General features: G+C 36.5%; 1 protein-coding gene across 1 annotated transcript in view; it reads right to left on the minus strand.

The window, feature by feature from the left end:
• Positions 1 to 1,372: 1,372 nt before the first annotated feature.
• LOC110466823 (low-density lipoprotein receptor class A domain-containing protein 3-like) overlaps positions 1,373 to 18,225 on the minus strand; it is a 17,685-nt gene continuing 832 nt past the window's right edge. Inside the window, exons 2-5 of the mRNA XM_021523588.1 lie at positions 11,894 to 12,537; positions 5,802 to 5,912; positions 4,664 to 4,807; positions 1,373 to 2,923 (exon numbers count right to left, since the gene is read on the minus strand). Of these exons, the coding sequence (XP_021379263.1) occupies positions 2,493 to 2,923; positions 4,664 to 4,807; positions 5,802 to 5,912; positions 11,894 to 11,993 (786 nt within the window). The 5' untranslated portion in view covers positions 11,994 to 12,537 and the 3' untranslated portion in view covers positions 1,373 to 2,492. The remainder of the gene's footprint in view (positions 2,924 to 4,663; positions 4,808 to 5,801; positions 5,913 to 11,893; positions 12,538 to 18,225) is intronic.

The following is an 18,225-nucleotide window of genomic DNA, read 5'->3' on the forward strand; positions in this document are numbered from 1 at the left end:
GGAGGGGGGGGGGAAGTGATAACAAACTGAAACGGTCGAAATCCAAGATGGCTGCCTTGTTTTATTTTTTCCCCTCACCAGCCTCAAAATGAAACAGTTCGTTTGGTTATATATCATGTCATGTCCTATCAGCTAAGGTCATTCAAGACCGTGTCTCCATGATGCTCAACTTAGGACATATACAAATCAACAAATGAATTTTGATAAGGATACATTATTTATGTCAAGTGCGACTTGAGAAATTGCGATATCAAAATTGAACAGTCAACATTCAAGATAACCGTCTGGTCAGGTGAGCATCCTGTTGTTCCGATAAGTCACCAAAAGCGATTTTACATATACAGGGACCACATGTAAAATTTGTAAAGACCCCTCCAGTACTTTCTGAAATATAGCGCCAACAAACTTTAACTCGGCAAATATCAGGATGACCGCCTATCGGCTTTCTTGGTATTTTGATCTGATATACTTTTAAGTATGTACCATGGACAACAGCCTTGTGAAATTTGAGAAAGATCCCTCCAGCACTTTCTGAGAAATGGCGCTAACAAAAATTGTTTAAGGACGGATCACGGACAAAGGGTGATTTGAATAGCCCACCATAATCAAATGGTAGGCTAAAATTTTTACTGCAACGAAAATGTTTAGTTTTTAAAGTTCATTTGAAATCTGGAAAAATCGTATTGAATTAAGAAACAGGGTCACCCGTCTGATTTTTCCTTCGGCAACAGTGAATTTATGCCATAGAGTTACTTTCAGAAAAACTTAAGTCCGACCTTTTGTTTCAGAAATTGTTTTTTTTATCATGACCTGTTCTATTTCTCAAATAAATTGAAAGCAGATAAAAAAAAAAAAGAAGAGAAAGAGAAAATCGTTCAATGTAAAATAATTTAATTGATTTTATATCTAAAATTGAAATATAACTTGGCAATACCAGTTGCCGTTAAGTGAGTATTGTACAGTATCCAGCTGTATATGATCATGTTACAATTACATTTATAACAGTGTCCGTCAGGTGGCAGCACTCGCAGTAACAACGTACACCAGGTGTCACCACTAGCGGTAACACCTTCACTACATATTATACTCAATCTTATCATCCTAGACCATATTGTATGACATCCTATAGTGACAATTGTAGTCTCTGTGAACGTTTCATACGTAATATTCATGTTTAATAAGCTGACATAATCGATGTTTCTGCTTCACCAGTATCGTACAAATACTACAATCTGCTGATCCAGGGCCGTAACGATAAATTTTCATCTGTCGTCTCATTAAAGTATTTTTTCTTCGATATGTGGTCCACAAAAGATTATAAGACTCTTTCATGCTCAGGGGTGTAGGATAGGGAAATTCCACCCGAGGGGTTTTCAAATTTGGTAGCGTTTTTTATAAAGAAATACTTTCTGTGTCTAAAACGGCAAAAATAAAGAAAATGTGATTATCTACCTCCTGCTTGTTACTAGTAACACGTAATTACATATTGATGACATCGCCATAGAAGAAAATAATACTGCAAATCGGATCATTTTAGCGAGCATTTATAGATTCTTGCAAAAACAACTCCTGAATATGTGAATTTGCGACAGATATATAATAAAGTTATTCACCAATTATTACAAATGTACTAAGGTTAAAAAATAACGAGCTTGTAATCAACACTCCTCGCAAATAAACCGCTTAAATGTAAAACCTCGCGAAATAACTCTGTTTCCAGTGTCTATGTATCAACAACGTCACAGAGACTATTACACTTGTGACAAGGAAATATCGTATAACACACAGGCTGGCTTCCATGTCTTCAACATAACTTTGTACTCGTCGGCCTTTCCATGCACAGATTTAAGCACAATAGTCTGGCACAATATTGTCTCAAGTCTTGCACATCTTTAATATGTACTTGTATTTGTTATACATCCTTTGATTTTCCACATTAAGCGCCCCACAAACCACTCTTTGACTGCGTGTGTTCACCAATAAACTTACATCTATTGGTACCGTCAGACTATCCACTCGGAGTGTATTTCGATCTTAAAGAATGCCAATGGAACTCAAGGTGTCTTCCGATTGGTGCACTTCCATATCATAGTTAGTGGTCAATTTGGCAGACAAACAACTAATGCTGAATGTCAGTCATACGAAATTCTTTTCGAAAATATTGGAGACCTTTGGAAGTTGAACTTCAAATAGGAACACACATGCTCGATCTGATCACATTGGGCGGTTTGTAAATGCTTTTTATGACTAGGTTGCATATGGACACCTTGCTTGGCAATGCGTTTTAAACAAAGTTGAACAAAGAGGAATTAGTAGCAAGAATTAACCTGGTTCATAATAGATCTTACGGCACTGTAAGATCATTGGTAGCGTCGTCTGTGACATCATTAGCGAATGATAGACTGCATGCACACCAAAGTCACATCACGTAACGGATAGGAGACATACCGTGGTCCGGGTGAGACGGACACATTTGAGTGAGGGACCACAAATCACGTTATAGAAGAGAACATGGAGAGATTAAGTGCCTTGGACAAGTCCCCTTTTGACGTGTCCTTTATTGGCGATGTGTCGAGCGTTATGATTGGTCGAAGTTGTCCCCTTTTCCCCTGTTTAGGGGTCGATGTACACAGAAGCTCCTCCCCAAAGTCTATATCCAGTGAAGAAAACATATTATAGCTACTCTGCTGCTCGAAAGGTTGGTACAGAAGCATGCTCCGACGCATGATCGACGTTAGATTTCCGTTTTCGGTTTTCGAATAAGTTTTTTCTTTTTCCCCTTTTACAACCATTTGCTCCTCCTGAGTAATCAGAGGATGTACACTGTCCTTAGTTGGCATTAAAGGGTGGTTGTCATGGTGAAGACACATGTGGTGTGACGTCACATCTGTATAGTTGGATTCTGGTTTCAATGGCTCATTACCTGTAAAAACAGAATTGAATAAAAGTAATCTCCTTTAATTTCAGTCAATGTATTTTCGCCTACATTACTGTATTTCAATGCATTTTTCGAACGTTTCATGAAGCAAAAGTATAACTTTCTAAAGATCATATATTATACAGTCTCTACCAGAGTTCTCGTTCCTTATGCTAACGTTTACATATGAATGTACGACAACTCCAGGTTATTCGTCTACACTTGTTTGCGTTGTCGTGCTTTTAACGTAATCTCGAGGATTTGTTTGAAATTATTTTAAATAATAGAAAATAACAGGTTAATCATAATTATATACGAATAAACAAATATTTGGGTGAAATCTTAATGACCGAGTGTTATGCTAGATATGGACTCGTTATACATTGTATTATGTATTACCAGCATTCAATTTAAGTTAAAAAGAAAGAAAACATCCCTTTTTCACAGAGGATATAGTTAAGCAAACGTCTAGCAGCTTTTCAAAACGAGTCCTAAAAACTTCTAACAGGCCAAGGCGATTCCTAGCGGGCCAAAATGAGTTCTTTAATACTTTCAGCAAGCCAAGGTGAGTTCTGACTAACTTCTAACAGCCTTCATCAGACCAATGGGAGTCTAAACAAAACTCCTAGAAGCCGTCATCAGACCAATGGGAGTCTAAACAAAACTCCTAGCAGCCTTCATCAGACCAATGGGAGTCCAAACAAAACTCCTAGCAGCCTTCATCAGACCAATGGGAGCCCACACAAAACTCCTAGCAGCCTTCATCAGACCAATGGGAGGCCAAACAAAACCCCTAGCAGCCTTCATCAGACCAATGGGAGCCCAAACTAAACGCCTAGCAGCCTTCATCAGACCAATGGGAGCCCAAACAAAACTCCTATCAGCCTTCATCAGACCAATGAGAGTCTAAACAAAACTCCTAGCAGCCTTCATCAGACCAAGGGGAGCCCAAGCAAAACTCCTAGCAGCCTTCATCAGACCAATGGGAATTCAAACAAAACTCATAGCAGCCTTCATCAGACCAATGGGAGTCCAAACAAAACTCATAGCAGCCTTCATCAGACCAATGGGAGTCCAAGGGGGACTCCTAGCAGCCTTCATCAGACCAATGGGAGTCTAAACAAAACTCCTAGCAGCCTTCATCAGACCAATGGGAGCCCACACAAAACTCCTAGCAGCCTTCATCAGACCAATGGGAGGCCAAACAAAACCCCTAGCAGCCTTCATCAGACCAATGGGAGTCCAAACAAAACTCCTAGCAGCCTTCAACAGACCAATGGGAGCCCAAACAAAACTCCTAGCAGCCTTCATAAGACCAATGGGAGCCCAAACAAAACGCCTAGCAGCCTTCATCAGACCAATGGGAGCCCAAACTAAACGCCTAGCAGCCTTCATCAGACCAATGGGAGCCCAAACAAAACTCCTATCAGCCTTCATCAGACCAATGGGAGTCCAACCAAACTCCTAGCAGCCTTCATCAGACCAAGGGGAGTCCAATCAAAACTCTTAGCAGCCTTCATCAGACCAATGGGAGTCCAAACAAAACTCCTAGTAGACCAAGCTGAGCCCTTACAAACATCTAGCAGGTCAAGGCGAGTCCAAACAAACTCCATTAGTTCTTAATGTTTCTTAGTAGGTCAAGGCGATTACTGACAAATTCTTATCACTAATTTTCAGCAGGCCAAGTCGAGGCCTGAACAATTCTCAGTAGACCAATGAGTTTTAACATATCGTTTTGCTACTTACCAGAGTTCGAAATATTGCGTCGCCTATTTCGTTGCCAAATAAAAAACAAGACGACGAGACCGATGATACTGAGGAGGAAGATGCATCCAGCGATGATTCCGAGGGTAAGGGACATTGATATAGCGCTGGTGTCTATGGTCTCGACTGGAATATAAATCATAGGGCATGTAAGTAAAGCAATATTAAACTAAACGATCAAAGAAATTAACAATAAATTATGGTACAATTTAAAGTAAAATCAACATTTCTGATTTAAAAAAAAATACAAATACAGAATGATTAGCTAAATCAGTTCCTACCTTAAGTGTCTGCACTAAATATATATATATGTTTTATGTACCTCTTCACATGAAATGTTTAATGCAAAATCAAACTATATCCAGGTTTCTATCGAATATCCCACAAACTGCTGCCGATGTGGACTACTACCGTGTGTGTACAATAAAGCTTTCTAGTGAACAGTCACAACTCGGGCGACACGTGTAACCGATATCGTGTGTGCACCGTGCAGCTTACTCATCAAATAAGCCGTGCGCTGACGCGTGAGCACTAGAAATCAATATTAAAGTCTTACTCATGCCCTTTCACAACAGATTATAGTATTAAACCTTGGTCATTAAAGCTGACAATCGCATGTTAAGAACCACCAACGAACTTTCAAATATCGTATTTTCTACACCAAAGCATCTCCTTATGTCTAGTCGATTGTTGTTCTTAACATCGTCATTTAAGCTTACATATCGCATATTAAGAACCATCAATGACATTTTCAATGTTCAGTCGCTTGCGGTTCTTAACATCCAATATCACCTGTGAAAAGCTTTGTTAGCTTTAACATTTAAATGGGCGTTTAGCCTTTTACGTGTAGATGCTATAATAATGATAATGGATATTTAATCCTTATAAGTATACCGAAAATAGATTACTCTGCGCCTTTTTGAAAAACTAACGTCGCTGTCTTTATCAAATTCCTTTTAAATATTGAACCAAACATCATGTACAATGTACTATCATATGCTAAGACAGCTGTGTCGTATTTGGTTACTGCAAAGCTGAAATGTAAAACATTTTCATGAGACTGTCCCAAACCTAATTACCTAATTGTTACTTTTTCAATAAGCAGGTGACATGTACGTACCGACACAGCGACCTTCGTCTCGTCCGTCTAGGCAGTCCTTCCGTCCGTCACAAAGGAACATATGAGGTATACAGGTACCGTCCGAACACTGGTATTCGTCTGTGAGACATGCTGTAACATAAAACGACGCACGTTTAATTTGTATCAACTGAGATGTTTCAGTTTCCATGTATTGCAACACAGGGGCCTGACAAAATGGTCGCACAGGGGTCTGGGAATCAAGACACAATGCGCTTGTGTGACCTCTCCTGATGAATAAGGAATATAATAAGGCGTTTTAGAGAGGTTAGATAGAGACTCTGTAACCCGTCAAAAGGGGGAGAATTTTGTAGGATGCTGTCATAAACTAAACCCCTAAAACGACTAATAGTAATCCTTCCACGTCAGGACATACTCTATGTCCGAATTCTCGGCCCCCTGTGTGTAGTCAAACATAGTAAACATTATTAAGTATATCTTTAACGTAACCATTCCTTACGCCGTTGTCTTCACTAGTTTTGATGTGTGACATGTCAGACCATACGGTACATGTGTGTCTGCCGCACTAGTAACGACTTATATGTTTGCCTGTCAAATGTTTACACAAAAGTGAAGTTCTACTACAGTCATGGACTTATACACATCACAGCACTCGTGGGAATCAATTTTAAAACTTATCACAGAATATTCATTCTACTAATACCGGTGACCTAGTGGGCCAACATGATAACTCGCCCTCGTAAGGTGAACTCTTCTGAAAAGAAGTTATTGATAGTTAGCGTATGCCCTTAACAATTAATATGCTACCATAACACAAGAGAACGTAGCAAGTAATATACATTTTTGAATTATTTTTTCAGTTTTAATTACATTTAAATATGACTGTAAGCTCTATTCTTACCTGATCTGACGCCTAAACGTTTTTCTGGACCACACGGTAGCCTGACCTAGATATCTAACCTGTATGTTTACACCTGACAATTTCTAGGTCACGCTGGTACTTACTCAGAGATATGTAAGCTTAATGAGGAAATGTAAAATTTTAAATAAACAAATGTTGAAATTCCGGTATCTTCTTCAGATATATGTCCGTACTCAAGTTCAGACAACTTTTCAAAGTTTGATTGATTACATACTTATCGTGTAGCCTATTAATTTCTTATTATACAAAGTATCAGCGGAAATCATATGTTCTCTTGATTTTTTATTTTATTTTTAAGTCGATTTTGCAAAGATTTGTTTGTAGATATGTGTAGAAGCTAACTGGGCTAAGCACACCTCGGTTCCGCAGACATGAGCATGTCGCGTCCGACACGTCATTTATAAACGTCTCCCGCATCAAAAGGACTTACATGTGTAATTTACGGGACAAAGAAAGATCGTCAACGGTATAAGTAATCGCCTGTTATAATACATAGATATCGTTCCGGTATTAAACCTGTTCCTACTCAAACTCATGGATATACCTCAATTTTCCCTTCCCTTGAACAATCGTAGATTATAATCAAATAAAAAATGTAAGAATTTCTTGTCCTACTTTTAAAAAAGGATGGTATGTATCTGACACATTTATTTCTTATATATTCAGCAATTGAAGCCGTCATAAAAATGATAGATATCTTTTCGAATTTCTTTAAGACGACGTTTCAGAAAGATAATCATCTAACTATGTGTGAAATATGTTATGATGACCTGTCATAATTATGAAACGTGAATCTTTGCCATTATCATATCTCAACCTTTGAAAGTGTAATAACATTGTCATAAATATAATGTAAATGTGTTTCGCGACCGAATGAAACTGTTGATCCGATAGCAAAGGTCAACATATTCAGTGACTCTATCGTGCAGGTGACGTTATTCGTGTGGGTGAACAGAGAAAACGACAGCCCGAGTATCTTTTGACTCCAATACCTAGGCCAATGTGTACATATATAAAGCTTCCCTAGGTCAGTGGTTCATACACATTTAAGATAAAAGTTATTATAAAATTTCAAATTATTAAATACATTTAAGGATTTGATACAGTTCACACAACAGAGTTACCTCCCCTCGTAAAACTACTGTTTAGCTTTTAAAACAGAAATCCCCTTAAAATGAAATGATGATTATCAGATAAAAACTGTTAAAACGCATCTTCTCCTGAAATTAAATAGGCTAAATGTGTCGCGTTTAGGATGTATCCTACTATGCACAGTAATTTTATATAGTTATCGCCTTTACAAACTTTTCCCTTGAATGATTTGAAAAAATCCGAGTTTTAGTGTATTCATTCTTGTGTGTCTTTTTAGTATACAACAAATAAGTTTTAGAAAGTCCTTAATGATAAAAAATACTTTATCGATATCTATTTGAACTCTTTTAGAAAGGAGATACATAAATTATAGTAACGAAGCATACAGCCTTAAGTCAATGAAATCTTATTAAACCTATCTCATAGTTACAATGACAGTTCTGTACACACGGAAATGTTAAACACTTCAATACTTAATTAGCATTACCAGTTATTCTAATCAATTTAAAATAATGCTAATAAGACAAATGCTTTGAATTTTGTATAATTAATCAAGTAATGATAAACCGTCCATTGTTGCGTCTAATCATGAGAAAGTGCTTCAAACATTGGTACATGTATATGATATATCGCTAGTCACTCTGACCTCATCATTTAATATGTCGGAGATGTACAGACAAATATACCGCAAAGCTATAAAAGAACACACATACGAATATATATTATGTATATACGTATGCATGATTTATGAGAAGATTATCTTCAGATCATGTACATGTATTGTGACACTACATATAGACATTTATACGAACTCTTTTTCGAAAGGAGATGCATATATAGCAGCGCAACGTATTGCCTTAAGTTAAAAACGTCATATTAACCGTGTTGTTGACACACTGACAATTACAACACATTTTGAACACGGAAATGTTATACAGTTCGATACTCGCGGCAAAAGCGATAAAATTGATGACGTCATGAAGTAAACTAAGATGAATGAATTCATACACTTATCCATTAATCCCGTGTTTATTTATTCAAGAACTTGTGTAACGTGTTGAGAAAATCTGTGAACTCACTGAGTGAAATTATAAACCTATGATCAAATGAAATGAATTGATAATGTATGAATCCATAAAATGAGTTCATGAACCCATGAAATGTATCAAGTAAACTCATGAGCCCATAAACCAGCGCAATAGATTGGACTAATGGACCTATGGGGTAGCTTTTTGACATTATCTTATGATTGACGGGGCAATGTACTCATCAGTTATGTTGAAATATATACACGACTTTTTCTATTCGAAGTGATAAACAGGATAGGATAATAAACCCAGTCCATGTTTTCCACACGTCCAGCAGTGACTGTACATTACGTTTTTTAAACTATTGCGATAAAATTGTAGTTAAAACTGACACATATCTCGGACACGAGCCGAAGGCGATACACTCATTTAAAAACACTCGTCAGATAAAATCTCGCTCTACGGGTCAAAATGTGATGAACTCATTCATGTCAGAAAACGGTTACACATTTGAAAAATAATCACAAGAAGTGTAATATATCTTAACAATACGACGTTATCTGAGTAAGGGGGTAAATCCTTACTGTTTCAACAGCTGCACTGGGTGGAGCTGGAGGAAATATCTACAGGACTCCTTTAATTTACAAAGAACAATGCATTTAAATGTAATTAAAACGAGAAACATTCGCTAGCTATCTACAACATTTATATAAAATGTTTCGTATCAACTCGAAAGCGGAAATTTACTTTCAGTCTCATTATCAAAATTCTTAACAGGGACAACTTCTAAATTAACAAAGAGTTTTAAAGTTTTTTGATAGCGGGTTAAGTTTCATGTGTGTTAACATTTCAAATAATCTATGTCTGCCATCAGTAGAGTTTCGCTAGCGTGTAGAACATCTGAGATCGGCTACATGTAAAACAATTTTGCAAAAAAATGCACGGCAACAGGTCAAATTCTGGAGATATTATCAAAGACAAAATATATTATCATGAAAGTGAATTTTTTATATCTATGATCAAGTTTGTAATTTCAAAGAGTTAACATAATACAAAATACTGGGTTGGGACCGAGTTCAAATCAAAGAGTCAACACAGGAGTTTAAAACGAACGCATCATAGAAACTATCAAACGCCTGCTTTGGAAAGAAAGTAACAGAGGCACAGGTCACTGATATATAACAGCATAAAAATACGAAGTAAGTATGCTGTTTGAATAGAATGGAACTGGAACTCGGGAATTTGCACTAAATCTATACAATTTGAATATACAAAAAAGGGGAAAACTCGTGTTAAAATCGACCGCGGTGATCATAAAATAACATTAAGAAAACGGATCGCGCCAAGTCCCTGTGGACAAATTGTTTAACGTTATTGTCTATATTTTTCATAGTGATTGTCTTCATCGATGTGGTGCCACAGGGGCTAGTTACATTGCATAATGGTAGACTACAAACGTATGCTTCTACAGCCATTGAATCTTTATGCCAGGTCCCTGTGCATTTTACCGTATATCTGACATGCCCGGGGTAAGCAGGACAGGTCAGAAAACAAACAAACATCAATGTAAATAACTTGTACCTGAATCACATCTTACACATTCCGTCTGACTGACTTCCGATCAACTTTAATATGCTTCCGGTATCAAATACGGTTATCAATCTTCATTGTGGTCGAACATTCCTGTGAGGCAGATTTGTTTGGTTAGTACTTTGCTCAGTATGAGATATAGCATCTTAATCTTACTGTGTGACGTGTATTCGTAACAGCTGATACTTATATGGCAATCTTGTAGATATATTTGATGCGACAGGGAGCAACGGGTAGGGGACTGATTACAAAAATCCATAATATCCTCTAACATATTTTATTATATTTAGATATCAAGCTAGACAATGAGACAAGTGAATTTCTTAACTCATTCACCCCTAGAGACACATTTGAACTCTTCCAATTCAATTGTTGGAATAGTTCATCATGGAATTTCAAGGGTGTAGCAGTAAACAAACATACAAGATACAATGATCATTTTCCTGTCTAAACCGAAACCTCACTTAATTCGAAAACCTTTACAAACCGACATAAATTAAACAAGATCCCACTTTACAGTGAAATACACGTAAAATATCTTTATTAAGCGGAACCTGCACAAATACAAGCTGCTTCTAGCTTCATAAATTTAGGTCAAGGTCCGTCGACCTTGTGTATTTAGATAAACTACCTGATCCGAACTTATGCATTGCTTTTCGGTTGAGACTGGTTTTAATATGTTGCGTTATAGCAGTGCCCCTGGTGTTTTGATAAATATTTTGAAAACATACAAAAACACAATACGTATATCCATTTTATCAATAAAATGGAAAATGAAATTGATTTTGACACACAGGAGGAGATATAACATGATAGTCTTGCATGACAACGTAGCTTAAACATCTCTATCACACGTCGAACACAAGTTATTGCCGTTCTAATTTTTACACAAAAAGTCGATGGGGGCTCGGTATGGCTTTCGCATTTGTTTCTTTCTATTATTATAGTTCTGTTTGTGTAAATTAAGTTATGTACTTGAATGATGCGATAACATTTTGAATGAAATACATACGTTTGTATATTATTATTGTTTATAATAAGGTGGTTTCTGGGTGAACGATCATCACAGTGCAATTACATCCGTATGTAACAAGTTTACCCATGTACTGCCGACTCTCCTGAAAGTCTGGACAGCTTGATGAATGGGAAACTAACTTTATATTTACAAATAACATCGTGATATGTTCGAAATGTCTGCATAATTTTGACTGAATTATCTTCAGGTTATAATGTGCTTATACACAATGGTCTGTTATTGGTACACTAAAGTTTAGATTTGAGTGGATGGTGACGTTTAAAGAGTTGATAATATTGTATTAAGCTGAACGACGAAATCCTATCTAGGCACAAACTTTCGAAGCTTATTAATCCAAGCAAAGAAACAAATTTGCCTGAACTTCATCTGGTTATAAAAGCTACATAACAGATATGTATTCATTGAATTCAAAAAAAGGGAGAAAGAAAACTTAAAATATACTTACGACAAGGCGTATCAACTTCCACACAGATATGGCGGGAACAAAGCTTGTATTGTAATGGGTCCTGTAGACAATTTGTAATTTCTCTTCTGTGTTTACCCATACTGGTTCCTTTTTAATCCAAAAACGCTCCTTCCGGCGAAAATCTGTCCTCGGATGTGGTCTGTACTTGGATCAGACGTTCCCGACAGCACTATAAAGGCAGTTGTTTCGATCCGGAGATTATAAATATAATAACGGTATCTGGAAAAGGTGGGAAAACACCCTGAAGATATACTAATAGCTTATCCTTAAATAGCCACACACAAATTGTCGTGTCGGCGAATTATGCACTATTGTCGAAAAATAATCCTTTAAAAGTATCCGAACGAACTTTTTGAATGTCACGTTGTCAGAAAGGTTAAAAGATAACAGTCTTCAGTTCCTCTCACCAACAATTCTATCACTTAAATGTCCATGATAGAATTCAGTTTGGAATATCCAATTTCAACAGCACCGAAACACCACTATGAAATTCCACTGGTTACATGTGATATTCTTCACTGTGAAATTCCACTCTGCGTCAGAACTGTCTATTTCATCCCTTCGTGTTCCAAGATTTCAATATGACCCGCAGTTGTGTGTGTTGGTAGGTTTAAGTGGAGACTCTGAAACATATGACCAGATATGTATCTAGATAAAATTCCATTCTGCCAGTTTGAAACAAAACCGGTGTATTTATAAGGATGTCTCACCCGTCACTGGCAAGTAATTCTTAAGTGATTTGGCGGCGAGTAGGAGTTGAAATGGGATCACAATAAATGGCTACAGTTCAAAATATATACTCGCTTTGTGTATATTAAACATATATACACATGCGTGACACATACGCTATAGTATATACGGATTCCCATGGGTGTATATTTAGTTCACGGTAAGTAAATACTTCTGTCTATAACAACACGTCACCCATGTGAATTGGACACCTCCGCTCTACCGCGGTAAACTGGTATACACTGCTTGTTATCATAATAGATCATCCCAATTATATAGATGTCGATCTCAGCGTACACACTTCCATACATGCAAACAAATTAAACCTTGAATCGATCACAATTACCTACTCCTCAAAGACAATTATAACAGGAAAAAAACTTTTGTTTGTTAACCGGAATCAATTACTTTATCGATTTAATGACTTTTAACAATTGGAGCAAAAACGGGGGCGCTAGCACGGAACCTTGCTGAGATTTCAGCAGTTTTGTGTAAAGAAAATACTCCAGTCTTTGTTGTGGTATTACGTTTATACATTCAACACTGGGACGATACGTTTATCAGGAATTATATCTGAAGCCTTAGCGAGAGCAAGCTGACGTCCGAGAAATAATTTATCATCCGATATTTGGAGTGAAACATGTCAGCGTCTATACAAAGGGGGGTTGAAATGTGTAACTGTTAGCTGAGAGCAGATGTCGTGTGTGTCTATTTAATGTTCATGGAAAAGCGACTTAATATAAAAGCCAGTTAAATTTATAGAAAAAAAATCAATTCAATCATTTCTTTTTCTTTATCGGAGTTTCCGGTTTACTGGTTCGTCAGCCTTATTGTATGTTATAAGCAATGTTCACACGTTCACTTTCCCATTACTCAGAAGTCAAGTAAACCCTAACAAATGTGCATACTATTATACGAGTATACGTCATACAACACTCTTGTATTTATAATTATTAATCCTACCAGGTCGGTTTTTTAACGGCACTTTCCACATGCGCGTGCACGTATTATTTTCCAACAAGCCATGCACGTGTCATGTTTCCAAGTAAAATTCTCTGTTGTATTTTGGAGATATTATGGAAATTTTAGCCTGCGCGTTTTTTTGTTTTTGTTTTGTTTTTGCAGATGGAACGAGATATTCAGGTTCGCTTGTCGGCTCACGCACATTCGAGATACACAAAGTGGAGAAGTGGAGACACCACTCGACTTTTTNTTTTTAAAAAAAAAAAAAAAAAAAAAAAAAAAAAATCATTGAGACTAGTATTCTCTCAGATAATTATCGGCTCATATGTCTGAATACATCACAGTTTTTAAATATATACTTGCGTGCGATCTACTAATATATCAGACTGGTGTCGACATCGCATATAGGTATACCATTGTTTGTGCACCAATAAATTCACGATCTAATTTTCTATTTTCAAATCTGAAAGAGACCATCTTTCTAAGTTCCTCTGACAAAACAAGACTACGATCAAACCAAAGGATTGTAAAGTCTCGTGTCTTCACTTTAATTAAGTTATAGTTCGCATGCATTGTTGTCTCTCCCGTATACTTCTGTCGTCTAGCCCTCCCTGTAATACTCCCAGATCATGTAAAGGAGTGACAACTAAAACATGGAAATATGCTTCAACTCCGATGATGGGAAACAAAACTTGGTAGGTAATTTTCAATTTACTCAACCACAAACGTATATCAGTGTCAACCAACTGACGTTCAGGTTCACTTCCTTTAATAAAACCAAAATTTGCATAATAGGACTGGAACATGGTCATTATGAACGTAACAAGTCTATACGGCAACGATGTATATTTTTCATTCTAAGGATTTTATTTTTCAGACACATCTATAACTATACAAGAGAGACAAAAACAAATGTCGAGAAACACTTGAGAAGATAAACGACAAAAAACAGATGACAACACATAATATTTTGAATATAACGAGAAAAGCATATGATGACAAATGAACAAGATATCACGGACTTCAGATATCTAATCTAATTCCGTGATGATATGACAAAAACGCAATATAATGACAAAAACATGATTACAAAATCACGTGATACGACAAAAACACTCATAATATGAGAGTGTATGATATAATGACTGCAGAACATAATATTTTGACAGGAGCACATATTAACCTAATATCAAAACCACGTGATATAATGACATAACGAAAACCATCATGTAAGACAGCTGTGACGTTCTATAGTATTATCTTTTAAATCTTTCGCCTCTTCAAAAGTTCTTCATAAGACGTTTATTTGTTTATTTTGTAGATGAATATGACATAAACAGTAATATACTTATGATAAACAAAACAAAATCCGAATATAAGTCAGTCTAACTTAATGGTGTGTATCAAAGTCAATACTATCGTTCAGGGACTATTTCACTTTAATTGACCTAGTTTAAATGAGTATCGCCTTATTGACTATATATACATAATGAACTCGCCAACAATCACATTGCTGGTATCGAACCATTATCAATAGCTCCGGGATATTTTGAGAGTGCATTACGCACTGGACAGACATGGTTACGGTAAGATCACTCCCATTTATAATGACATAACACTATATTAGCACATAGGACCGATTCCATTTGACCACTTAGTCCCCGGTCCGCAGTGCTTGATATGTTGTACCCGGGGGCGTGTGACATTACGTTCTGGAATTTTCTCAATCAAAACGACCTTGTTAATTGTTACTTATCTTTGTTTTAATCTGATTAACCCTTGTAGAGCTCTTATAAAGAATTATCCTAAGACTTGGGTGACTCAGAAAAAAGTTCAATTGGATCATAGAAGTCTGTATAATGCATTTATCACACGTACCTGGCTTCTCCTACGGAATCGTACCCGGTCAAGTTGATTACCATTATCCGATCAGACGGTTTACATTTAAGCCATTTATAATTATCCATACTCCATCATTTACCCCGCTAACCCGCTAGATTTCACACGAGGCTCTCCATTAACGGTCACCCGGAGTTTCCTACATGACTAATTGCTATTTGTCGTGCTTATCAAACTCAAGTTAATTTCTAGTTTAGGTTTTTTTAATTGAAATAAAATGAAAACGAGGGTTTAAAAAAACCCCAATAAACTCAGTATGTGATGACAATTGTTGAGCGCTCACATCTTTGTTTCACAAACGAGTCGGGCTGCGTTGGAATCCGTTTGAATACTTCAATTACGGTTAGATTTCTACTCAATTCTTATTTTATTATAATAAAGATATTCGGGAATTGATTCGACATTTATGATAATCAATCCTGAATATACCTAAAGCTAACCACTGATACAATGTGAGCTGAATACCCCGTAAAGGAGAAGGACGGAATTAAATGACGCCAATCTTCAAACTGCGACATTCCATAGAACAACCAAAGACTAAGAAATCTCAATATCGGACCCTTCAATCGTTTACTCTAGATCTGTTGTAGGTGCTTTATTGTTGTCTTTATCATTTCATTTATCATAACATACAGGTTGGCCATAAAATTCCTTCCATGCAAACTACCAGGTATATAATTAAAAAACAAAGAGGATGTTTATGAATTGGTTAATTAACACTGTTATTTGCTCAAGTCTGTGAAATCGCTTTTCACTGCCCCGCATCTAATTTTGAGGACGCGACATGAACTCGGATTTGACCCTGATTGATAAACGGTTAATGGCGATGAAGCAGAAGACGCTTGTCGTTCCGGACCACCTGGTCCTATTCGCCTTGTAATTTTCAGTGGTCTGCTTGCTTTTCCTCGGTTCATGTTTTGCCGTACTTCCATCGATTTTTAGTCCAAGTTGACATTTCGGTTATCTTCTGTTGTTTTTAAGCCAACAATTCAGCTGGGATTGGACAAACGGAACAATTATGGTTGTGATTACGGTAGTATGATTGCAATGAGCTATATCACATGTTTATGAAGCACAGCGTCACTTTATAGAATACAAATACTTATTTGCAGTATCGACATATAGAAAAAAAACCGAACAGCTAGCTCTACTGATACCAGTTGAATATTACATAATTCATAAATATTCAAATGATATGTTATTAAATTATAACAGCTGTGTATGTACGTATACGCTATTCATGTAGCCATTACACATACACATACATTTGTAGTTTTGGGAAAACGGTATCAAACGGTTTGAGGAGACTAATGTGGGACTCCATATGGAAACGGGAGTCTTCAGTTTCAGTCATCCCTGCATAGCGCATCGATGACGTCAGAATTGTTCTCCAGTATCCATTGTAATACTCTTTTAAGTATTGATTGATTGATTGAGTGATTTTACGTACGCTTCACTATCGAGTAATTCGGTTATTAAGACACCCCCCTCCCTGATAATTGTCTTTAAAATCATGCATTTTCACCATTTTCCTCAATTTTCCCCCACTTGGAAACACCCCAGATAGGTCTCTGGATCCGCCACTGTTGTATCAATATTAAGCATTCGACTAAGTCTAAAAATGTCAAGTAGTTAATAAACAAGTTTGTGAAAATTAACGTGACCTGATACGCAACACAGAAACATAAAAACGAGGAAAACAAATTTAACGACTCGTGCCCTGTCGAAGCCTCGCACTTGTAGGTAAAACATGTATATACCACACACACATGTTTGTAGGTATCTGAGGAACACGAACAGACCTTACACCTATATTGTTATAAATAGGATATGTCAACCCAACTGTACATGTTGTCTGTGTCACAAAGGTATAAAGGTTTCATTCTTGGGGCTAAATTTAATTTAATTTCCAGCACACAAATAAATTATTCCTGTCACGGGCTCAACAGGAAACTGATGTTTATTTCTTTATATGTCTGTCAAGAAAGCAATAATACATGTTGACGTTTCGTTTACAACTCGCTGACACAGTTAAATGGGAATAACGTTTTCATTCATGACCATATCATAATGGTTAATCTTCAACGATAGTTTTCGAAAATGCATTTGGCACTATTTCTAGAAATACAGGACTTAATACCCTCCACTATAATTGTACATTATATTACACACAGTCAGGTGATAGTATTATCAACAGCAATGTCGGAATGGTTTCCTGTATAATCATTTACAGCTACCACGAACAGCATCTGAAGCATATATATCTGTCTCTTTTAATATCATTGCGTAAAATACATCATAAACTGAGGGAAATTAATAAATATATGAAATCTACATAAAAAAATATACATATATCAATATAAAGGAACTTACTTTGTTAATTTGTATATATTTTTTGAAAAGTGACATTGAACCCGCCCAAGTAAAAGGTGAGGCTGATAGCCTGAAGTAGTTTTCGACCCCAGGCCTCATCGAGAGCCAGTGTGAACGTACACTGTAAAACATATTTGTTTGCGAGTTATTTTCGCGATCGTTCTTCAAATTTCTGTAATAGAATGGCAATGTATATATAATTATATTTGTTCCTTTGTTTTATTGTGTCTCGATAAATACTCGCAAATAAATGTATCAATGCGAAAATAAGATGACTCGTGAAATTTAAATGGATTACAGTATATAAAATAGGTAAGAGTTCACAATACGTCAATTTTGCCCCCCCC

Source organism: Mizuhopecten yessoensis, unplaced genomic scaffold (assembly GCF_002113885.1).
Source record: "Mizuhopecten yessoensis strain PY_sf001 unplaced genomic scaffold, ASM211388v2 scaffold11145, whole genome shotgun sequence".
NCBI lineage: Eukaryota > Metazoa > Mollusca > Bivalvia > Pectinida > Pectinidae > Mizuhopecten > Mizuhopecten yessoensis.